This window comes from Ostrea edulis, chromosome 4 (genome assembly GCF_947568905.1).
Source record: "Ostrea edulis chromosome 4, xbOstEdul1.1, whole genome shotgun sequence".
NCBI lineage: Eukaryota > Metazoa > Mollusca > Bivalvia > Ostreida > Ostreidae > Ostrea > Ostrea edulis.
This window is the reverse complement of record NC_079167.1, coordinates 44,575,133-44,601,004: the sequence shown is the minus strand read 5'-3', so window position 1 is coordinate 44,601,004 and position 25,872 is coordinate 44,575,133. Positions and strand designations below refer to the sequence as shown.

The 25,872-nt window shown below is 34.2% G+C and overlaps 2 protein-coding genes across 17 annotated transcripts in view; one reads left to right on the top strand and one right to left on the bottom strand.

The window, feature by feature from the left end:
* The window catches only part of LOC125669788 (solute carrier family 4 member 11-like), a 52,978-nt gene extending 28,661 nt beyond the window's left edge, over positions 1 to 24,317 (bottom strand). Inside the window, exons 1-6 of one of the 8 annotated variants that reach the window (XM_048904561.2) lie at positions 16,481 to 17,401; positions 16,308 to 16,391; positions 12,016 to 12,197; positions 1,725 to 1,778; positions 1,281 to 1,307; positions 1,066 to 1,103 (exon numbers count right to left, since the gene is read on the bottom strand). In XM_048904561.2, the coding sequence (XP_048760518.2) occupies positions 1,066 to 1,103; positions 1,281 to 1,307; positions 1,725 to 1,778; positions 12,016 to 12,193 (297 nt within the window). In that variant the 5' untranslated portion in view covers positions 12,194 to 12,197; positions 16,308 to 16,391; positions 16,481 to 17,401. Of the gene's footprint in view, positions 1 to 1,065; positions 1,104 to 1,280; positions 1,308 to 1,724; positions 1,779 to 12,015; positions 12,198 to 16,307; positions 16,392 to 16,480; positions 17,404 to 24,243 lie in introns of those variants that run through there. The other 7 variants (XM_048904560.2, XM_048904563.2, XM_048904565.2 and 4 more) reach the window with 7 other exon arrangements.
* Positions 24,316 to 25,872, top strand: part of LOC125668348 (F-BAR domain only protein 2-like) — a 38,640-nt gene continuing 37,083 nt past the window's right edge. For 7 of the 9 annotated variants that reach the window (XM_056162750.1, XM_056162748.1, XM_056162746.1 and 4 more), the window contains exon 1: positions 24,335 to 24,429. In XM_056162750.1, the coding sequence (XP_056018725.1) occupies positions 24,403 to 24,429 (27 nt within the window). In that variant the 5' untranslated portion in view covers positions 24,335 to 24,402. Of the gene's footprint in view, positions 24,430 to 25,872 lie in introns of all 9 variants that reach the window. The other 2 variants (XM_056162744.1, XM_048902329.2) reach the window with 1 other exon arrangement.

Here is a 25,872-nt window from a genome sequence, read left to right as displayed (position 1 = left end):
TTCCCTGTATCCAGACGCTTTTACACACCTTTCATCTAAAAATGCTTTTAATTGTGGAAAGCACGTGGAGGTTAAATCGTCTTCCGATGCCATGTTTTGAATAAACAAAAAATGCCCAAGATCGACACGCTTTTCCGGACTTCTTTACAAGAGAGTTCCGCTAACTCGGTATTTACGATCTTGCGTATTAATTTCCTTCATAAGATTAGCCAATCAAGGTCTTGGATAAAGCAAATGTGTCTATAGTCTGAAAGATGCAACTGCTAAATGTAGAGAACCAACTGATATGTAATTAATAGTCATAATTAGTATTGATTAACTCCAACCACAACTGTCAGCAACAAAATCGTCCTTTGGCAGTAGGATGTGTGCTTAAAATGCAAATCCGAGAGAAACATAGGGTGTTTTTTTAATTACTAAATTTTAATTTCATAAAAATGTGACTTACATAAGATGTGAGCTTAAAATGCAAATCTGAGTGAAAAGTAGGGTTTTTTTTGTTGGTTTTTTTGCTTTAAAATTAACAAATTTTAACTTCATAAAAATGTGAGTTATATAAATTATCTATGTTTGGTAGAGAGTTTTTGGAGTATTTACTGTCCCCTTTATATAAAGTCGATCATTATAACTTTTATCTATCTACATGTATATCTACAGGACAAAACAGCTTCATTGTAGTGACTAGACCTCTCAATATGGAGTGTCACTGTACCCTAATACAGTCATAAACAATTTATCTATATCTACTAAACAGGAAACCATCAAAGTGCAGGAGTTAGGGCTAGCTATATGGACCGTAGATATCAGCCTGGATAACTCAGTGGTTTGAACACCTTATTAGTAATGTGGGGGTCCCGGGTTCAATTCCCAGTCCAGCCCAAAGTTTTCTCCTTTCCAATATTACAGTAGTAACCATATAAGTACAGAAGAACTCAGAGTTGTAAGTATGCAAAGAGAAAAATATTAACAAGCAGTAAGTGTGTAGATGTGTGCGTGAGAGATTAATGAGAGAAAACAATAAATCAGGGTAATGCCTGGGTCATGAGTGGGATTTACACTCTGTACCTCAAATCTGCCGTGAAGCAATGCCAAATCATCCTCGTCTGAAAAACAGCAATTTCAACAGATTTATCACACAGATAAATGGACTATGAATAAATTAGCAAATAAATTGAAAATTATTATGGGATTAAGGAACTCCTTTAGGAATTTCCTCTTCCTAAGCTTCATGTTTAAAATCAAGATTGCACATTCTAGGTGGAGAACTCCGACAGCTGTACCTGCAGACGAGTGCCTCCTTCTCCTCTCTGAAACAATCAAATTGTACATAGTTTTTATTTTAATAGCACTCACACAATTTGATTATAATCTACACTATTTCTATGAGCATGCAATTTATTCATTTCTGAACTCTAGTACACTGTATGCAATGCTGAGACAATGACTTTTAGCTCAATGATTAACTTCTAATTCGATTTAGTTCCTTTTATTATTACATTCAAATGAATAAATCAAAAAAATAACAATGATGATAAAAAAAAACAACTAATGATAATAAAAAATCAAATGATGCAACAAAGCAGATAATGCAATCAACATAAATTTGTAATTAATGCAGAAAGCGCACTGAATTTAACTGATTCACTGAATTCAAAGCGCACTGAATTTAACTGTTTCACCGAATTCAAAGCGCATTGAATTTAACTGATTCACTGAATACACACGACTATACTTCTCTTCTCTCTCTAACCGATTCTTTAATATACTTTTTGGCTGTCCTAAAATTTCAGAGAGAGAGGCAGGTCAGTCATTCCTCTCACAAGAAAGTAATCTTATAATCATGTTACCATGACAACACGTAGTCTGGGCAATGATGCCGCATTGCATACATTGTAATCATAGGGAATGCAATTTATTTATTTAATCCTAATAAAACTAAAGTTTTATTTTTCACCAAGGCAAAGCATAATGAAATTCAAAAACTGCTTTTTCAAAATTGTCAATTAGAAATCATTTCTTCCCACAAACATCTTGGTCTCACTTTTTCCAATGATTTAAAATGGTCTGTGTATATCAATGATATTGTAAACAATGTGTATAAAAAACTAGGACTTCTAAGGAAACTCAAATTCACTTTATGTAGAAACAAACTATCTAAATTGTATATGACTTTTGTTAGACCTATACTAGAATATGTTCAGTCGTATGGGATGGATGTTCTTCTGCAGAAATTGAAAAGTTAGAAAAAGTACAGCTCCATGCAGCTAGAATTGTAACGGGACTGCCAATTCTTGCATCCAAAGAATCATTATATTTAGAAACGGGTTGGGAAGCACTAAGTAAAAGACGGGAAATCGCAAAATTAATGACAATGTATAAAATTCACTTCAATCTTGTACCACAATATTTAGGTGATCATATCATTGACAATTTTTGAAAGGATACATCGTGCTACAATACTCGTTACGAATATGACTATATACCTCCTAGAACTAAGCAAGAAACATATAACAAATCATTTTTTCCAGATGCCATTCGCAAATGGAACACTTTAGCAAACAACATTTTCTTCTTGGCAAAAGAATAGTAAATATAATTCATACTAAATTAAGACATAACTGTTTGCTGAACTGATTTACACCGAAAAAACATTGTCAATTCTCCTAACTGTCATTGTGGTATGAGACAAGATGCATATCATTTTTTCTTTGTTCGTAAAAGATTTTCAGTAGTAAGAAATGTTATGTTTAACGAACTTTTTCAAATACAAGAATTACCTATTATTGATACACGGATTTTACTTTGGGGCAGACAATTTGGGGTATGAAACTAACAGCAAAATTTTTAATGCTGTTCATAAATTTATACTTAATTCAGGCAGTTTCTCATGATAGTAATTCACTTTATGCTAAATGTACATGTATTTATTTTATCTATATATATGTTTTATGACAATTGTTATCAATTAATCTAAGGTGAGAACCACGTAAGTTGTAAGAACTTGTGTTCAAACCTGTTGTATATTATATATGCAATAAAATATGTTCAAACCAATTTACGGCATTTACTTTCCAACCAATGGGAGCAATGGAGCAGAGACATTGACATGTACGCATCTCATAAAACATGATCATAAATGTTTTATGTGTTGTTAAGTATACATGTAATTACATTTCAATAGAAAAACAAATTGACAATAAACCCTTTATGTTTTAAAGACAAAGTCTAGATCCACACCCTTCATTATATGCACATAAAATGTGAAATTTATCATGATGCCATGCCTTTCAACTTTCACATTAAATGTACTTGTCATAATAAAGAAAATTAATTTCACTTATCAGTTTTGCAGGCGTTTTGGTGATATCAATGCACAATATCTAACAATTACATATACCAAATGCCTAAAAACATAGAAATAAGAAATGAAACATTTCTGAACATTTACACAAGGTTATATTACAATTAATTACATATAATACCAAAAGTCTAAAGAAATAAGAAATTAACCATTTCTGAACATTTACACGAGGTTATATTACAATTAATTACAAATACCAAAAGTCTAAAAACACAGAAATAAGAAATGAAACATTTCTGAACATCTACATGAGGTTTATATTATAAATGAAACATTTCTGAACATCTACATGAGGTTTATATTATAAATGAAACATTTCTGAACATCTACATGAGGTTTATATTATAAATGAAACATTTCTGAACATCTACATGAGGTTTATATTATAAATGAAACATTTCTGAACATCTACATGAGGTTTATATTATAAATGAAACATTTCTGAACATCTACATGAGGTTTATATAAATGAAACATTTCTGAACATCTACACGAGGAAATTGATAAAACACTTTAGGGATTTGGGAATTCAAACTATATTGTTATAACGAGAAAATAGGACAGCTCAATAGTGGTAAACGAGAGTGTTTACCTCCACTATCAATTGATTAAACCATCTATATGTAAAGAAGTTTGTGTGGGACATGATTTATTGTCAGCAAAACACCGACATCCCACTTAACGCAGCCTACTGACTATCTAGTAATCTAACTGTTAAACAATGCAACACAGATGTCATTTCCACTAATTGTCCAATAATCGGAAATGTTTAGCAGGTATGATGAGGTAGCGAAAATCATGACTTGTGGCTGGAACCGGAGCCTGGAACTGTGTGGGAGTGTCATTAAACTACCTAACTATCCCATCAGTCTCGGCTCGAATAATCATTACAGTCAATTACATCACGGTCACGTCGGGATTAAAAAAACAAAGTCAATGGTACCATGAATACAATAAAACTTCAGATACTCCTCTAACCAGTGATTTTTTTCTCAACTCCCCACCAGGGCTGTGATTGAATTCCTCAGAAATCAGAGAGAATGATTTCCTCAGAAATCAGAGAAAAACTGTTCAAAAACGAAGAAATCAGAGAAACGTCAAGGAGAATGTCTCACATGAAACAATTTCACTTTCTGTCACTTTAGATCAAATCCAGAGTACGTGTTTCATTTTATTTTTCAAATTGAGCCAATCAGGGGATTTCCTCTGAGAAGGGGAAAACCCACACCCCTTAGTCTGCACGGCTCAAATATATAAGGGGCATGAACACGATTTGAACTAAAAAATTTCTAATCTTATTTTCCCAATTTTAATGTTAACAATTAATGCTTAAATTAATAAGTAAGTTATTTCTAATCGTAAGCAAAAAATTTGAATGTCAATTGTCGAGTTACAAATGAAATCTGTACATAACTAAAAATTCTTTGTTACGTAAACAGCTTGGGCTTGTGTCATGTTTTTGTTTACATATAGATCACTTCAAACAAAACAGCATGTTTAAAACAAAATGAGATGTGACAAACACTAGAATTAACTTGTAATTTGAAAAATCTCCTTTAAATGAAAATTTTACTAGTATATCATACATGAATGTAAACAAAAACATGACACGTCAAGCTTTAATTGTTTACAACAAAAAATTGTGAGCTCTGTATCTCTCTTGTAACTCTGACAACGTCTGACATTCAAATTTTTACTGACCATTAGAAATACATCAGTTAAGCATTGTAAACTGAATGGAAAAATAAAATTTTAAATTTTTCAGTTCAAATCGTCTCCATGTCCCTTTAAATGATAAACAAATAATATATGCATTCAGTTTCATGTTTTTCTTAATCATTCAGAAAGTATACCTTTTAATTGTTTTTAACAAGTTAAGGGAGGGACCTTTATTGTGACACGGGGCCTCTGTTTTTGCATTCTCATCCGAAGGACCGCCCCATTTAGTCACCTCCTACGACAAGCCAGGGGTACTGAGGACCTATTCTAACCCGGATCCCCACGGGTCGTCAAGGATGAAAAGTTTATAATACGAGAGTGTTAGTGTTAGATAGAGGGCCTTCGGTAACTAGTAGTACGATACAATTGTCGCTCTGGCTAGTGAGTTGTTCAGTAGAGCATTGGGACATGGTTACTTTAAAATTTACTTCATCGAGCAAAAAAATTGTAATATAACCATAAAATCAAGCAGACTAGATTTTGTCAATAAAATGTAAGTGAACTAATCATCACGTTATCTTTAGAGGAGTCAGAAATGAACAAGAAATATCATCACGTTATCTTTAGAGGAATCAGTGATGAACTAGAAATATCATCACGTTATCTTTAGAGGAGTCAGAAATGAACAAGAAATATCATCACGTTATCTTTAGAGGAGTCAGAAATGAACAAGAAATATCATCACGTTATCTTTAGAGGAATCAGTGATGAACTAGAAATATCATCACGTTATCTTTAGAGGAGTCAGAAATGAACAAGAAATATCATCACGTTATCTTTAGAGGAGTCAGAAATGAACAAGAAATATCATCACGTTATCTTTAGAGGAATCAGAAATGAACAAGAAATATCATCACGTTATCTTTAGAGGAATCAGAAATGAACAAGAAATATCATCACGTTATCTTTAGAGGAGTCAGAAATGAACAAGAAATATCATCACGTTATCTTTAGAGGAATCAGAAATGAACAAGAAATATCATCACGTTATCTTTAGAGGAGTCGGTGATGAACTAATCATCTAGAAACATAAAGGTGATATTGTTTTAAGAGCAAGCATTCTCAAATGGCTGATGACAAGGGATAGATATAAGACTAGGCCTTCCTAAATCTAAATAACTCGGAATATTGATGTGTATTTCATGTCGCTTGATCTGCTTTAAAACAGATTGTATATCAAACTGGCTTATTTGTGTTTATAAGGCCTGACCATAAACCCCTCTAGTGGGCAGCTTAATTAATATGAAGAACATTCTGAGATGTATAAACTGGTATAAACAACTTATTGTTCGATACAGAGACAGCTGTATGTTCTAATGGAGCTGAAATCAGTCAGCTGTCACTGGTATATAAAAGGCATCTGATAACACCCCCATTGTGTACCTTAATAAAAGAAAACCAGAACTGCATCGACTAACAATATCACTAACAAGATTAATTGACAACAGTCGGACAATTTTGTAACTGTCCTCCAGAAAATAACCTTCATTACATTTTGACACATGGCATGTGCTACAGATTTCTGTACTGAATGTAAACACCCACAGTAAATCTATACATAACTCAGTACTTAAGCAGTAAAAACTTAGTACTTCTATATGCTGAATGTAAACAAAAACCCCCATAGTAAATCTATACATAACTCAGTACTTAAGTAGTAAAAACATAGTACTTCTATATGTTGAATGTAAACAAAAAACCCCACAGTAAATCTATACATAACTCAGTACTTATGTAGTAAAAACACAGTATTTCTATATGCTGAATGTAAACAAAAACCTACAGTAAATCTATACATAACTCAGTACTTATGTAGTAAAAACATAGTACTTCTATATGCTGAATGTAAACAAAAAACCTACAGTAAATCTATACATAACTCAGCACTTATGTAGTAAAAACATAGTACTTCTATATATGTGCACATCATGGAAAATTTGCCAGAAGATCAGCAGTTGCAGTTCATTACACCATGAAATTTTCTATGAAATACATTCATTTACAACTGAAGCGCGTTCATGAGGAAATGGCCATCATTAAAATGTGATTGACTGTCTACTGTTTAACGTCCCTCTCAAGAATATTTCACTCATATGGAGATGTCACCATTGCCGGTAAAAGGCTGCAAAATTTAGGCTTACTATGCTCGGAGCTTACAGTCATCGAGCAGGGGTGGATCTTTATCATGCCACACCTGCTGTGACATGGGACCTCGGTTTTTGCGGTCTCGTCCGAAGGACCGCCCCATTTAGTCGCCTTTTACGACAAGCAAGGGGTACTGAGGACCTATTCTAACCTGGACCCCACAGGATTTAAAATTTGAAGAGATATATCAAAGTGAAAAACATTGTGAATGTAACTTATGTTCATGTAATGCTGATATTGTCAGAACATATTGTGAATGTAACTCACGTTCACGTAATCCTGATATTGTCAGAACATATTGTGAATGTAACTCACGTTCACGTAATCCTGATATTGTCAGTAGTGTTGTCAAATCGGTTGGAAATCATAATCGATTAATCGGTAGCATCGGATGACTGTAACCGATCGATGATCAGCATATAATTGGATTGGAAACTTTTTAGGTTAAAAATTATAATAAATGAGTAACATTAAAATTTCAAGATCATCGACACTCACTGTATGTAGTCACTATAGTGTGTATATTACTATACACGTCTTTAGATAATAAAAATCTTAATTATCATTCACTTATGTTAACTTTTCTGAGTCAAGTAAAATGTTGAATTTTCCTATGCACAAGATTTATTTGAATCTGGAAAACCAAATGAAACAACTGTTTAATATATATACTTTCTTGCAAATTTTACATATTGCCCTTTCCATATCGAGGGTTTTTAATCCTGTGGGGATCCGTGTTAGAATAGGTCCTCAGTAACCCTTGCTTGTCGTAAATGGGGCGGTCCTTTGGATGAGACTGCATAAACCGAGGTCCCATGTCACAGCAGGTGTGGCACGATAAAGGTCCCTCCTTGCTCAATGGCCATAAGCGCGCGTCGAGCATAGGCCTAAATTTTGCAGCCCTTTACCGGCAGTATTGACGTCTCCATATAAGTGAAATATTCTTGAGAGGGGCGTTAAACAACATTGTTATTCAATCAATCAATCGAGGGTTTTCATTGAGGGCGCCCCGACTGCACTCTGCTTTTTACGGAAACCAAAGTGTTTCCAAACAACAGACTTTGTTTTCGTCATGGGTGGTCAAAAATGTCTTCTTCGTCCATTTTTTTTTTACACATATAATTGAGAAACTCTATCTGATCATTCGGGATTAAAATCGGTGATAAATTACTTAAATTTGGAAAAATTCAAAATAACTATCACCGCGAATATGTAAATACATTTTGTTTCATTAATACAATGAATTTGATATTTATTTTTGACATTTTAAGGAGACTTTTGAGGATCCGGAACCGACTCCTACCGTACTATACCTTACTTTTAGTATGTTAACATGGTGGACAAAGACAGAACTTGAACAGTTGTAAAAAGACTGGAAAGCTTTTATTTGAATTAAAATAGGTACTAATACTGTATTTTAATCGGTTATAATCGATTATGAAATCTCAAATCGATTGTCGAAAATCAACAACCTTTCCGATTGATTATCGATTAAAAATCGATCATCGTGACAACACTAATTGTCAGAACATATTGTGAATGTAACTTATGTTCACGTAATGCTGATACTGTCAGAACATTCTGTATGTTTAATGTTTATTAACAGTACTTCCATGATGGTGTGCAGAGCATTTCGTAAGCTTACATCTAGAAGTAGTGGCGGATGAAATACCTGGGTTTGACTTTGGGCTAATTTTTATTGTACATTTATTATTCTTTTTTCCACAATGAGACGTATAATTAGAATGTTGGAATTAACAACTTCTGAATCCTGGAAGAGTTGTTGTTCTTTTGAAATTCTGCAAATTTCAAATTTAGTCTATTTCCATGCTTTGTGTCAATAAAACCTAATGCCTTTTATTCTCTGTAAAAAAACTTAAATTGATTTTTGGTTACATTTCTTTAATTTTTTTTTAAACGTAGTTCCACCCTCCTGTGACATCATAAGATTTCGCAATGTCAATGATTTATAAGATTCATGCATGACAGGAACATAAATTTTGTTGGAGTCTTTTTCACTAGTTATTGTAGAAAATCTTGTTAACCATAGAATATATATTTTAAAAGTCTAAGTTATATATGAATAATCAATTATATGTTTAAAAGTATTGAATCCAAGGGCAATAACTCTGACTTACTCTGTTTTCATTCAATTATTTATCAAGTCCATTATGCAATAGATTTCCCTTATTTTTCACAAATTTTTTGTATATTTTTTTAAAAAAACAGCTTCATGAAATTGTTATGAATACTATTACATTGTTTTAACCAGGTTTTGTGAAATTTTGATAATGCTGGTTAAGGAAAATTGCAATTTTCTGACGTTGATAACAGGTATATGTGCATGTACTAACTGCTGGAAATTTTATTAATACCGCAACATACTTATTATATCATTTTTATTTGTTACTAAGATATATTATTTGAAGAAAGAACAATCAAATATAAGATTGAAGCTATAATTCTAGAGGGGTGGAATTACTTTAAAAATATGTTTTAACATCTGTATGCATGAGGATATCAAAAACTATCTATTTACATCCAGCTTGATATCAAGCATGCACATAGAGGATATTAGTTATTGATTGTTAAATATAAATGTACCCAGTGGATATCAATTATTGATATCTAATGATAAATGTGACAGTTGTATATATTGTCAGAGCAACTGCTTGGTTTCAAGCTCACAGTGGGGAGATCTAGATATTTAAGAAATAAAATTTTATTTTTGAAAAATATTTTAGACCTTCATGAAAAGTATGCTGGCATGAGACATTGCAGTAAACCATACCTGTACACTTCCAGTGTTTTGGCCTTTGATGTCTCAATAAATTGTAATGACAAGTCATTTCCTCGTGAACGCGTTGCAGCTGTACACAATGCATGTATTACTATAACGTCATATAGCGGGACTAAAGGGCAACTTTGTTTATACGATATAAAGAAAATTGATTCAAATCTTTGCATCGTATAAACAAAGTTGCCCTTTAGTCCCGCTATATGACGTTATAGGAAAGACGTCACAATATGTTTGGCCGTTCAGTTTCCATTCCTATAAGTTTGTATAAGAACTCTCACCCTCCAATTACACAGTCTTAGGATCCCTACTCACTGACTTTATTTTATTTCTACTCTATAAATAATCCTTGTTCTGTTTCAAACTCTATAATCCCTAGAATGAAATTGGACTTACTAGAGGATGTTTTCTATGGATATAAATATATACCTGCATCAAGGAAATAATCTGTGCAATATCCTAAGCCTACATGTATATATAAATCAAAAGTTTGTTTGCTTCCCTTCGTTGACAAAACTCAGACCAACATATCTAGACACTCAAAGTGATATATTACTACAGATACTTCCTGCAAGAAAAATTTCATCTCCAAGAAGTATGGATCGAACTTTTCCCAGAATTGTTCATCAGAAGCAGCATATTTCATCCATAAAAGGCAAAGCAGCTGTACCAAAGCAGGGGAATTAAAATTGATCAGCCATTACCAACAGAAAATAAAATACTTTTCCCATCTACCCAAGCATAAATCAAATCGTTAGTTGCAATGGGGAAGCAAACACAATTTTGATTTAGAATCTATAAATCAATGTTCTCCTTATTAAATTTGTTCACCATTAGTAATTTAAACAAAACACCTCAAATTTAGTAACCTCTGCATAGAATGACCCTATTTACAAAATATCTTACACGTCTAAAATAAAAGTTCAATCACAACTTATGTACATAAGTTTTATCAGCCACGGATGTACGATATATACATGTATACTAATTTATCAGAAATCCCAGCATTTCTCATGTCTGATCTTAGTAATAAGACTTTCTGTGTAAAGAGACTGGTCAGCTATCTTATATACTGTAAATGAATGAGGGTAGTTCAATTACCTTGCTTGATTTGGCGGGTGTTCACTTTCCAGGTAGCACTAGTTCGTGCTTCATGTATTTGCTGACAAGTACCTTTATCCAAATTTTATACATGCGTTTAAGTCTCCTGGGATATAAAGTAATTATTCTTTAATTTAGTTTAAAGTAGGTGTGATTTTCTAAAAGTATTTATGAATGTAATGTCGCAAATTCTTATCGCTTTAACAGTTTGAAAACTCGAGTAGTTCAAATATGTGCACACTGAGTTAATTAATTTACCTAGATAACTGCAGTGTGTTTTAAGTACATATTTATATTAAGAGTATTGCCAGAGAGTAATTAATTAATGATATAGCGAATTACATGTACATAAATCCCATTTTTTTCGTACAGGATATAATTAATGGTTGACTCCATCGTATTAATGCCTTTACACCTCATGTGAGGTAAGATTGTGTATATGTGTATATTTTGTTTCATGTGTCTTATGTGTATGCTCTGCATGTTATATGTTGTGGATATGTAATTTTATTATGTGTCTTTTAATTTCATTTTGTTTCATTTCAAGGTATTCACGTTCATTATGAAACATATTATATTATGATTTTACCAGAGTTAACTGTAAAGTAATTTTTCACGATTAAGAATTAATTGGCTTACTGATTTCAGTGATAATTATAAAGTCAGCAAGTTAACTGTAAAGTAATTTTTCACGAATTTTACCATATTCAGATATTTCAATATTTTGTTGCTAATTTGACAATTCTATTCAACAGGGTTTTCTTATACAATTTACTTGGAAGTCTTCAGTAATAAAAGCCTATCCAAACTCCAAACCGGACTCTTTACCCAGTTATTGTAAAATTACTAAGTGACATCAAAAAACGTAAGCACTTAGCAGTATAGCCCTCACCTTCGTATCTCATTCGACTGGTGTTGTTCCCCGACATGCCCGCTCCATCATGGTTTCTGTGGGGACGGTTCCCGTTGGGGACCTCTAGAAGCTGCATCTGGTCTGGGCTAACGGGCACCTCCTCCGGGTCATCATGGTAACACCGTGGGTTACCCTCAGAAGTCTCATTATCACTCATATCACTGGAAAAAACAAAATCCTGATAAACAGAGTACAGCTGTATAGACTACCAGCTGTCTGAGGAGTATTGACAGCCCTCTACAGTATACACAAACAACAGCTGATCAGTGTCTACTGATTCTGAAAGAATTCAGATTTTCCTTCCCATTCCTAATAACCTAATACACACTGACTCTGTCCTGGCAGTCTACAAGCCCTCTACCCTCCCATTACACAGACAGACCTGTTTTAATATTTCCTGCAGAATTATTGCTTTATTGGATACTAAAACAGAATTAACCCTTAATAAAATCACCTAAGTAAATATAAATTATAATACACATATATGTATACAGCCAGGTGGTTCTATCCTGGTTAGTAGTCAGGAATCTAAGACTAAGGTGATAATAAATTACATCCAGGTGATAATGCATGAATTACCTGCTATCCAGGAAATCAATTACAAGGTATTGCATCAATTAGGAAGAGAAAATTACAACATCTGTTCTGATATACCCAGAAAATCCTCCATCATCTCAGGTTATTCATAATTCACAACTGCATGAGGGAAAACTGTAATGCTGGAGTTGTAATTTTCTACATAATCACTGTCAAGCAATTCTTAAATGCAATTATAGTTTTTACCATTTCATTTCAAAATTCCACACACTAAATATTTTTCCTGAGCGTTTTTGGTGACCTGTTTGACTTCTTTACAACTCTCCGAGTTCTTGACCTCTAGGTTCATGTGAGTTCTTGACCTCTAGTTTTGCGTGAGTTCTTTACTTCTAGGTTCACGTGTCCTCTGATCCTCGTATCAAGTCACAGTTTTAAACTGAGAGAGATGGGTAAATTCAAACATAAACTAGATGCTGTCATAAGACAGTAAAACCCACACATAATTTAAATATACTCTCTGTTGTAGTTGTGTAACTAGCAAAGAAGCCAAAAGTTACCACATAACCTACCCTATACCACATAACCTACCCTATACCACATAACCTATCCTATACCACATAACCTACCCTATACCACATAACCTACCCTATACCACATAACATACCCTATACCACATAACCTACCCTATACCACATAACCTACCCTATACCACATAACATACCCTATACCACATAACCTACCCTATACCACATAACATACCCTATACCACATAACCTACCCTATACCACATAACATACCCTATACCCATGTATTAATTCTTGCTGTATGTATCAAGATGCATTGCGTATTCTGTTGGGCAAGTGTCCTGGGGGGGGGGGGGGGGGGGGGGGGGGGGGGGGGGGAGGGGGTCATCCCAAACCCTATTTTATAATTGTTGAAATATATTTAAAACAATTGAGGTCCTTCACCCCTCAATCATATATACTCTTGCTGCACATCTCAAGAAGCATCGAGTATTCCGATGGGCAAATGATCTGGGGTCATCCCAACCCCCATCAATGATTGTCCATATATATCTTTGAAATGGAGAAAGATTCCAACCCTTAGAGAAAACATCATCATTTGCTCCTCAAGATGAAAAAGAAAACTCTGAAAACTCATTGCACATCGATCTACAGGACACCACCAAAAGATGATTTTGCTATTGCATAAAATGTATGAGGAGTTCTGGGAACCAGGTTTCTTTTTGTTTTTCATTTTAAGAAAGAACATCAGGTTTTTTACCTACAGGGTAAAATTGAAAATTTTGAAACCTTAATGCATATTCACAGGACACCATCTATCATATTCCAAAAGATTAATTGGTTACTGCTTAAAATAAAATGAAAGAGGAGTTAGAGGAAGAAGAAAGTTTGAGAGGAAGGAGAAAGTGTGAGAGACGGATGGACGGTGGATGAATGGACCAGAGTAACAACAATATACCCAAACTTTCTTAAACAGAAAGCACGGGTGTACCAGTGAGATTTGAGCAAGTACACGAGTACCAGTGAGATTTTAGTAAGTACGCATGTATCAGTGAGATTCGAAAACAATATACCTGCATTAAACTGAAAATGTTGTAATTCAGAAACTGACAAGAAGAGTAAAAAGGTGATATAACTTAAATCTTGTTAATGTGACCTTGACCTTTGACCTTGTGATAAAATACTTTACATCCTAGATGTCTAATCCTCATCTAAAATGAAGTCCGAAAATACCGTAAAACGGACATACAATATCACAATTTTAATGGACAGAGAGATTTCCAAATATTCAAAGCCAGGTCAGAATAATAGTACCGGTAACGGCCGGTACACAATACGTCTGTCTGACAGAGATTTCCAAATATTAGACGGCAGTTCAGAATAATAGTACTGGAAACAGTACGCAATACGTCTGTCTGACAGAGAAATTTCCAAATATTCGATGCCAGGTCAGAATAATAGTACCGGTAACGGTACGCAATACGTCTGGCACAAGCTTATTGTGTATATGTTTTCTGAAGCCAAGAGTTGTAGAACTTTATTCAAGATGGTATCAGCCATCATCAAGCTGTAACATACTTTCTTTTGCAAATGCATGAATAAAAGGTCCAAGTTTAAAAATGTGACAGGAGGTTGATTGACAAACCATGAGTATTTTCCCCAAGTTGTTTAAGTTCAACAGCTTGCAAGTTAAATTTTTCAAACATCAAAGAAAATCAGAAAATTGTTGAATACCAAAATCCTTGCAATATACCCATCTTCAAGTTCTTTACACAGGCCTTTAAAACATGAAAACTGTGAGGAGTTAAATGGACAAACCATGCACTAACTTTGTGATATTTCCTCATTGACAACCTGTCATTTTCTCAAAATTGAAGAAAATCAAAATCCTAGTGCCACATGCACATCTTCAATACCCATAACACTTTAGAATAAGATCCTCAATTAAAAACTATGGAAGGGATAAGAATTTCGGCAAATATGCACTCCCTAAAACATTAAATTTCAATTAAATTGGCAAACTCCTGCAAGAGAGGTCAAAATCGATCAAAATTCAGAGACCCACAAAAAAGCTTCTCAGTAATTTTTAGCTTGATATGTGACAGAGAAATGAAAATAGAAACAGAAAACCCCGAACGAACGGACAGATATTGCTGTACCATAATATGTCTCGTCCAAAGACAAGCGTATAAAAATTATATTACGTTGAAAGTTGCGAATTATTCTGCTTTGTTTTGAATTTCATCCGATCTCACAGAGGTGAATTATGGATCAGATAGACTGATAATAGATTCATGATACATGCATTTACATAAACTTTAACCTTTTCCACAATCTTCAGTTAGTGTTATTTAATTAACATGTTAAACAATTTACTTAAAATGACCTGATTTTGCCCAAAATTAAATGACCTGATTTGACCCCAAGTTGACTTGTAAATGTTTTCCAAAATTAAGTGGCTAAAGTTTGCATAAAAAGGAGAGGAGTGCACATTTAACTCAAAATTCAGAATAGTAGAACTGTCATCTTCAAAACGTTATTGTAATATTTTGGAAATTCTGGTGGATGGGGGTGGGTCTGAACCTCCTAGAACTGCGGGCCGGTTCTATACTGGAACTGCCCACTCTACTCACAGATGAACTCAATTTTTGAACACTGACCCATGAATGTAAATAAATTTATCAATGATTATATATTTTGCCTTGTATTAACTTATCTATATATATAATAAAAAAAAATAGGTCACCCCATCATAGCAGAATAATACGGTTATTAAAGTCCAATATCAAATGGAAGAAAAAGGTTGTTCATATATACATATCCTAAATGATTAAATTATTACACAAAAATTTAAAATCATTGTCAAATTCCTTCAAATTCTCTAAAAAAAAAAACAAAAAAAAAAAACCCAACAACAAAATAAGTAAAATTGAAACAACTTGTATACAGACTGACAATTAAGATTTATCAGTAATTATGCAAGACCACAATGGAAACTAGCTATATGCTAATTTGTGTTATCATGGATAAATAAAGGCTATTATTATAATTATTATTATTAATTATGAGGAAGTTCTATAAATGACATTACAGTAACACCATGCATATGGCAAGCTATTAAAGCATCATGGGTAATTTTACAATAATATGACTGGTATTGACACTAAAGCTGTCATGCAATAAGAGACATCTGCATATTACATAAGTTACCACAACTCCCATCCCCCACATTAAAGTTGTTGTCACGTGCAATCAGTTTCTATAAAGTTCCCATACTGCTGCATGTTTGTCTAACTAAAAAAATGAAATCACAACATTTATAAAAACAAAAACAAAAAATTGACTTAGCAGGGTCAAATCTTTAAGCTTTGACAAACATTTACCTACTCTAGATCGATGGCAAAACGGACTCTCTTTGGAGAGCGAAATTTCATTTTGACTCTTTGCAGCGGCATCTTGTAATCCAGAAATCCAAATGATGTGCTGTCTTCTTACATAATGTCAACAAACACAACAAGAGTGTGAACACTTGGCCGGCTTGATAAGTCCTGATGCGGCCTTCACTTTATCGGATTCCCCAGATGGTTAACACATTCATATGTTGGTGTGCTTTCGATGGCGCCTGTGTTTGCTAACGTTATCTTTAGTAAAAATTGTTTAAACAAAATCTAAGTGAAAACAAAACAAATTAAGAAGTAGCCCATTCATACTGCCACACTCTGTAACCACCAAGGTCACTAATCATACAGTCACACTCTGTAACCACCAAGGTCACTTAAATTTTACTGTCACACTTTGTAACCACCAAGGTCACTAATTATACAGTCACACTCTGTAACCACCAAGGTCACTAATCACATGGTCACTCTGTAACCACCAAGGTCACTAATTATACAGTCACACTCTGTAACCACCAAGGTCACTAATTATACAGTCACACTCTGTAACCACCAAGGTCACTAATCACATGGTCACACTCTGTAACCACCAAGGTCACTAATCACAAGGTCACACTCTGTAACCACCAAGGTCACTAATCACAAGGTCACACTTTATAACCACTATGGTCACTGTGGAGAGAGGCAGACACTGATCAGGTCAGTATTTATCTGTTACTGGTCATGTACAACAGGCGGTCAATGAAGGTCACAATGTACAACAGGCGGTCACTGAAATCACAATGTACAGCAGCCGGTCACTAAAGGTCACAATGTACAACAGGCGGTCACTGAAGGTCACAATGTACAACAGACGGTCACTAAAGGTCACAATGTACAACAGGCGGTCACTAAAGGTCACAATGTACAACAGTCGGTCACTAAAGGTCACAATGTACAACAGCCAGTCACTGAAGGTCACAATGTACAGCAGCCAGTCACTGAAGGTCACAATGTACAACAGCCGGTCACTAAAGGTCACAATGTACAACAGCCGGTCACTCAAGGTCACAATGTACAACAGGCGGTCACTGAAGGTCACAATGTACAGCAGGGTCACAATGTACAGCAGCTGGTCACTAAAGGTCACAATGTACAACAGCTGGTCACTGAAGGTCACAATGTACAGCAGCCAGTCACTGAAGGTCACAATGTACAGCAGCCAGTCACTGAAGGTCACGTTGTACAGCAGGCGGTCACTGAAGGTCACGTTGTACAGCAGCCGGTCACTAAAGGTCACAATGTATAGTAGCCGGTCACTAAAGGTCACAATGTACAACAGCCGGTCCCTGAAGGTCACAATGTACAACAGCCGGTCCCTGAAGGTCACAATGTACAGCAGCCGGTCACTGAAGGTCACAATGTACAGCAGCCGGTCACTGAAGGTCACAATGTACAGCAGCCAGTCACTAAAGGTCACAATGTACAGCAATAAATCTGTCTCGGCATCGATCGGATATTTCACATGGAATCAGGACACATGCTTATTAAATTTGACTGCACACAACACCGTCCTAAACAATCGCATTGTCGTATAACTTTAAGTTACACAGTTATAATGCCTTGGTGTTTCAATGATTATGTGGTCGGTCACTGACTTTTCCAAAACAAATATTTACAGTAAAGTCTCAAAATAGAAAGCTCATCTATCTGAATATATGCTATTTTTTTTTATCCTATCTAATGTTTTCAAGGGTGTGAAGACTTTCCTATTGGGTGGAATTCAAATCGACCCAATGAGACGAAAACAGTGACGCATCCTAATGATTCACATGAACTGTGGGTAATATACTGCACACAAAAACTAAGAGCTCTCTTTAAATATTATTGTAATCAATCTGATCAGAATAAACATGCAATATTTACAAGAATGATGTAAATCTACCCAGCAAATAACCAGCCTCATTCACTCAGGCTAACTTTATACACCCAGCAAACAATCAGCCTCATTCACTCAGGCTAACTTTAAACTGAAGGAATCTTGTAAGTTAATCAACTTGAAATCTTCAAGAGGAAAAGTCAAAAAAATGAATTCTTCATTAATGACCAAGTATTTGTAAATGAAAAAATGGCAGTACATGTAACAAACTTCAAAGTACTATAAATATAATTAAAAGTTTCTGTAACAATACTCTAACACACAGGATGATATTTATCATGTCATTATGTGCAAGGTCATCATAATTTCTATCACATATATCAAAGATATAAAAGGAACCATCCACAGGAAATAATTTAAAAAAAATAAATAAAAAAATGTATTTTTATATGACACCAAAAGTAGCTTTATTGATATTGAACTTGTCGTCAAACTCTATATCTATACCACCGTACAGCTGCGGTATAAATCATCTACTTGATTTACTATTTAGTTTTTTGAGATGTATAAATCTTCTGACAAGAGGTCGACAACAACCCTACTTCTCCCCATGCTTTGGTCACTAAGGCGGTGAGAGGAGTACACATATCTAGGTTATCTGTACGGAAAGTTTGACATTAAGATCTGTAACGTGCATCGCAGTGTAGGCCGCCCTCCACACACGGACTTAGTTTGTCCTGATTTATTATACAGATGACACACTCTGATAATCTGTCCAAGATAAGCTTCCAAAAAAAAAAAATCTTTTACCTAATTTGAAAAAGAAAAAACAAAACAAAAAACAAAACCAACCAACTTTTTACAACATGCAGAAAGTAGTTATTCCTTTTAAAATCATTAGACATCAATTGCAACTTTTATAAATAGTGATTAGAATTTATAATTCTTGGTTTATATGACATGAATTTTGTTAATTCAAATAATGCATGTCTAAATATATATCAAATCATAATTCAAAAACTTTTATATTTAATCAAACATGGTTTTATATCCATGCATTTCTGTTTTTTAATAACTGGAAAAATGTAAAAATGCAACCAAATAAATATTTCATTTTTTAAACTCACGAATGCATAAAATCTAGCACCATGTGATTTAATTTCTGAAATTATCTCTATTTATCATGCAGTGGGGAAAATTCTTACCTTTACTTATAAAATGAATACAGTTCTATCCAGGTGTGGTCTTATAATAAATACACTGCCATTTCCCAATCACAAAAAGGAGAGTAAAAAATACAATGTCAGTGAAAGGGGGACAACTCTGTTCTCCATCTCCAAGGCCATTTCATTTGATCATTGATTAGTAGACCCACACAGTTAATGTGTGTACAGTAAATTTTATCTAATATATTCAAATGAACTCTTCAATTCTAAAGATAAAAAACAAATTGATTGTAGTTTAATAAAATGAATCTTTTCGTTGAAAACCCTGTAGACTAGTCCCTGAGTCACATTGTAGAATTCACTTCGTTCTTTTGTTTAAAAAAGTCTTAGTTTTAAAGTTGACTATTGCAATAGAATAATAATGTTAGATTTCTTCATGCACATGTCCCAAAATCTCAACCCAAAGAAATACCAGTCCTAAATAAATCTTTTTATGTATTATACCCACAAATCAAACGCATTAAAAACTCATTTTATTGACAGATATCATGCATGCCAATGACCATGAGAATAATTTGTCACCAACAAAGCCCAGTCAGAACCATCCATACAATACAATCCGGAACCCGAATTCCTAATTCTAAAGTTCCAGCCGGAAAACATACTACCTGGATGATCGAAATCATAAAACACCAGAGATTGAAGTCAAGCAATAGGTATCAGTCCGAGATTTTTTTTTTTTTTATCATGCAAAGCTATATTGCAGTATTGATTTATACATCAACTTCTGTTTCATAGGTAATATACATAATTAGATATGGTAATAACTTCAAAGTTAATGAGAGAGAGAGAGAAAGTCATAGAGAAAGAAACAGTCAGAGAGAGAGCTCAGAGAAAGAAACAAAGAGAGAGAGCGTCAGAGAAAGAAACAGAAAGAGAGAGAGAGACAGAATGAGAGAGACAGAAAGAGAATGAGAGACAGAGAATGAGAGATAGACACAGAGAGAGATAGACAGAGAGAGACAGAGAAATAGAGACAGAGAGAGAGAAAGAGACAGAGAAAGGCTGCACACATGAAAACTTCAGTTCATTGCATACAGACCTGAATAACTTCCTGATATTAGACAAGGGTAGGAACTCTAACAGTGTCTATAAGAGACCATAAATTAGCAATATTCTGAGCTTGTCCTATGTAATTACATGTATGAACTCATTATGATAGCTGAATGAGTACAACTGATGAATTGTTGTTGAATCTAAAGTGTATTTAGGTACAACTTGTATAATGTTATATTTTTTTTAAAAATTGCTGGTAATCTTAGGTTACATGTATGACATCATAAATGTTTGACTTGTTGAAACTTTGATTAACAAGAGTACTGTAAACGGTACAACATACGCCCGTCAGACCGTGAAATTCAATAAACGGTACAACATACACCCGTCAGACAATGAAATTCAACAAACGGTACAACATATGCCCCCTCACACAATGAAATTCAACAAATGGTACAACATACGCCCGTCAGACCGTGAAATTCAACAAACGGTACAACATACGCCCGTCAGACCGTGAAATTCAACAAACGGTACAACATACGCCCATCAGACAATGAAATTCAACAAACGGTACAAAATACACCCATCAGACCGTGAAATTCAACAAACGGTACAGCATACGCCCATCAGACCGTGAAATTCAACAAACGGTACAACATACACCCATCAGACAATGAAATTCAACAAACGGTACAAAATACGCCCATCAGACCGTGAAATTCAACAAACGGTACAGCATATGCCCATCAGACCATGAAATTCAACAAACGGTACAACATACACCTGTCAGACAATGAAATTCAACAAACCGTACAACATACGCCCGTCAGACCGTGAAATTCAACCTGTAAGCACATTATGCACTTGATATCAAACATATTCTGAATAGAACATCCTTAAAGTAGGTCAAATGGCAAACCAATCCATCTGATGTCACATGTGTATTTCTCTAAGAGGGAGGTTGTGACAAAATGTCAACTGGTGCAATATCTGTATCTATGATGATAAAAAGTTCAGTAAATATTTGACCTACTTTTAGCCCTAAAGTAGGTCATGGTGCACCAATTAAGTTGAAATGTGAACTGATTATCCATTTCTCTAATAGAGAGGTTGTGACAAAATTTCAGGGCAATACCTGTATTCATAATGCAAAAAATCTGGAAGACTGTTTGACCTCCTTCTACCCCTAAATTATTTTTTGTGTACACAATTTCGTGTTTGACTCAGTTGATCACTTTCTAAAAAAAACATGTGTTGATGCATTGTGACATCATCAGTTTAAGAGAGACATGATTTGAAATCACAGTGGGGTGATCCCCAACATCGGATCACACTCTGTGAACAATATCAAAACATGAATTATTGATGGGTATATATGTCAATGAATTCTTTTATCAAATCACCACTGTGACAAATAGTTCTGTGGAAAGGGTGGGAGGATTTCTTTCCAGAGGTACCTTTCAAAACACTCCTTAATCATTATTCCACAATCATTAAACAATCATTATTTCAATATTCTTCATCAGAAATTTACCATATGCACCAGCCAAAGTGCTCACACCTAAACTTAGAACACATGGATTAAATTGCTGCTATAAACAGACTTAGTCTACTGTTATAACTAAATTCCTTTTCTAGGGATTCAAATGGAAAGAAACTTATCATAAAGACAGTCATTAAAACATTTGACCAATTTTCAAGCTCATTTTTTGTTTGTGTCTTAAAATTGAATGTCTGAGATGCAGTTAGGTTCCTGTGCACCGAGTTTGATACCTGCATGACTTAAAGAAAGTTCTGTTATCACTAATGAATGTTTACAGAACGAGGTCAATAATGATATATACAACCAAAACAAGTCAAATCATTGATACAAGAAAAAAATAATAAATAAAAATAATGGGGGAAAAGGAGAAAAACTTATATATACTTAAACCTACATACCAAGTATGAAGAAATCTGAAATCTAGCACGAGTATCTATTCCAGCACACTATATATTAATGTATAGACTGATGATAAGGCTATGTATTATCAGCAGGCTGACATACTGAGATAAACATTCTGTATAGGTGTGTATAGGCGTATTCAGTCCCATTTCTCTGTAAAGGACTCTCCTACATCTATATAGTGGTTCTGGATATATCAATAAATAATAATTCTCTTTGTTAATTAACAAATTACAATCTCTGATATACACCAAAATGAAATCAGACTTTAAATAGTCCTCCGTTATAAAAATTGATTGGACATACAAGACAATCTACCAGCAGGAGTTTCACATCCACTTTGACTTCAAGTTCTTCAAATATTGTAAATAATTCATATAATAGATAATTTAGCAGTAACAGCTTAATTAAGCACTTTTTGTGCCAGCCTTGCTACATTCTAATTTATGTACAACATTACTTAGTCTATACAATGAATAAAGATGCACTTGTCCAAGCATAATTCCAAATGTGCTATATATTGATTACACCAATATAAGGTACTTAAGGTACAAGACTGCCAGTCTGATCGACTTGGCTCAGGCACCGTCCCTTGGTACCCTCTGTGTTTGTGACAACATTTTATAATATTGTTTTACTTTACTTCCCATATAGCACACTTATTGTACAGTACATTTCCAATCAGTATTGTGATGAGAATTCAATACCTATGTCAATGTAGCAACCCTTAGCATGTGTTTATGGTACACATGTGTAAATTGTATCATGTAGTTATAATGTTTAATTTGTATATGCCCCCTGAGGGCCCTTGATTGGTGAATAAATAAATATTCTATTTTATAACAAAGCATATTTACACACATGGACCATATTATTTGTGCACAAAACTGATTATCAATTTTTACAACAGATAGAGCCCTAAATCTTTAAACAGCTACCCTTAAAACTCAACCTAATATCATGCCAAAAATCTGTACATTTCTCAGCATTTTAGCTTATCAGAAAGTGTATTGGAAAAATTGTGAAGCAGGCCTTTTAAATTTGATACACACAATAATAGGCCTAGCAAGTTTCTACTTTCTTTGTGGACATTCTAAACAGGTTAATTAATCAAAGATAGCCTTCATTTTTCATACAGGTCTAGTATATTTTAAAATATGTAACTAATTGTTTCTATTTCACAACCATAGCACAGTATTCACTATTTGGTCAGTGACGAAATCTCATTTACTATGATTATTCCAAGCTGCACTTGCCCTAATGGTAGCATCATGAAACACATTATTGTACCTTTCTATGGTTTAAATCCTTCATCATTTTCCTTTCTGCAAATTCACAAAGTGACTTCATGAAGATAATGTTACAATCAGGGACCTATATAACTAACTAGTATATTGTCCCTGGTTACAAAACTTCATTTGCTCCCAAACAAAAAACCAACAAACAAACAAAAACAACCCTGAAACAAAACCTCCGCACACAGGTGGCATTAATTACACAAATAGCGCTCGCGAAGCTCATTGGTATTAACTAGTATGTATGTCCATTTCTCATATATGTATATTTTTGATAAAATTGCCGACTCCTGTGGTCAAGGTTTATGGTTAGCCTTAGACCGTACCAAGGTATTCACTAAATTGGTCAGCGACGACTCTTGTTTACTACGATTATTTCTAGCTGCGCTCATCCTAACGATAGTGTCATGAACACATTATTGTACCTTTTTACGGTTTAAATCCCCCCGTCTTCAAACTTTGACAACAAAAAGGTGCTTGAAAAATAAAACGTTTACACGCATAAGACACGAAAGAATGCGCATGCGCCCCAAATCATAATAATCGCCATTTTTTCTATAACACCTTCAAAACCTAGCATCAAGATGACATCGTTTGGCGATCATTTTTGGGTAAGATTATTTGATGCAAACTTCTTCATTTAATCGAGAAAATAATAAAGCTGCATGCTGTGTGTTGTACTCCCTCATCGCATCCATTATCAATCCGTCGATTCACGTTAACAACATGCAGGATGGAAAGGGGGTGTAGCAGCTGCATCCCTGTAAAGTTACAGGTGACCAAATGGAAGCTCACGTGTTCCTTCAAAATAAAGAATTCACGAATTTCCTTTGTGATTAAGTATCAGTAATTTCCAACCTGATTTTTATATAGGAAAATTCCGTTTAATTCGGTGTTATGTAGTTTCTGGACAGTGATATTAGATCGTGACATCACACAATCACGTTCTCAGACATGTATGTCAGTCAAACCAAACACATTCAAGAGAGCAGTCATGTCTCCTCCAAGTTAACTGTTAAATCCAATATCTTCATGTCTCCTCCAAGTTATCTGTTAAATCCAATATCTTCTTGTTTGATAAGCAGGCAAAATTCTCGTCAGAGGAAAAACTGAAATGACAGGGATACTTTTAAAAAAAAATCACAAATGCTTATTTGTTTTTGACAATTACTTTGCTAAGGACTTTAATAGCTATATAGATGTTAGATATATCTATACCTAAGACGATTTTAATCTGAAGGTGTACATGGGAGAGCTATCTGAGAGTGTCTACACATAGTACTGAGGCCTTTGTTATAAATACTGAAATATGATACATCCTGAAATAATGAAAAGCACTCAATGTAATTGTAGCATTATTCAAGTTGTCTACACGCCAGTTGTAGTGAATAGCACAATGCAGGGAGAAAAAAAATTATAGGTAAAATTTAAGGTGGCTCACTACACCCAGAAATAGTTTCTCAAATCAGTAGTACAAATTGATTTAATTATAAAAGATATGATGATATACAATAAGTATATATGCCAAAAAGACAAAAAATATACAAATTTGGATAAAAACACGATTTTCAAAAAAATCAATTTAACACACATGAACAAAAGACTCTGGGGGATTTGAACTCGATATCTGCGATTCACCAGCCCAATGCTTTAACCACTGAGCTACGATGATAGACAAACAAGTCGATTGATACAAATAATTTCACAAAACATTTAAATCGCCATCTTGTGACGTGGTGTCATACAGAGTATAAGCTTTAGTGTAGTGAGCTACCTTAAGAAAAAAATAAAAAAAAATTAATAGATACTTTCATGATTAGCATTTTATGTATTTAATCAAATAAGAAAAATATTTGATTCATTGAAAACATCTCAGTATAGCAGATAGCAGATGACATAGACGTGTATAGCAGATGACATAGACATGTATAGCAGATGACATAGACGTGTATAGCAGATGACATAGACGTGTATAGCAGATGATACTGATGCTTTGAAAAATGTACCAGGAATTTCAAGTATATTTTAGTTTTTAACATATTTTATTGAGAAAC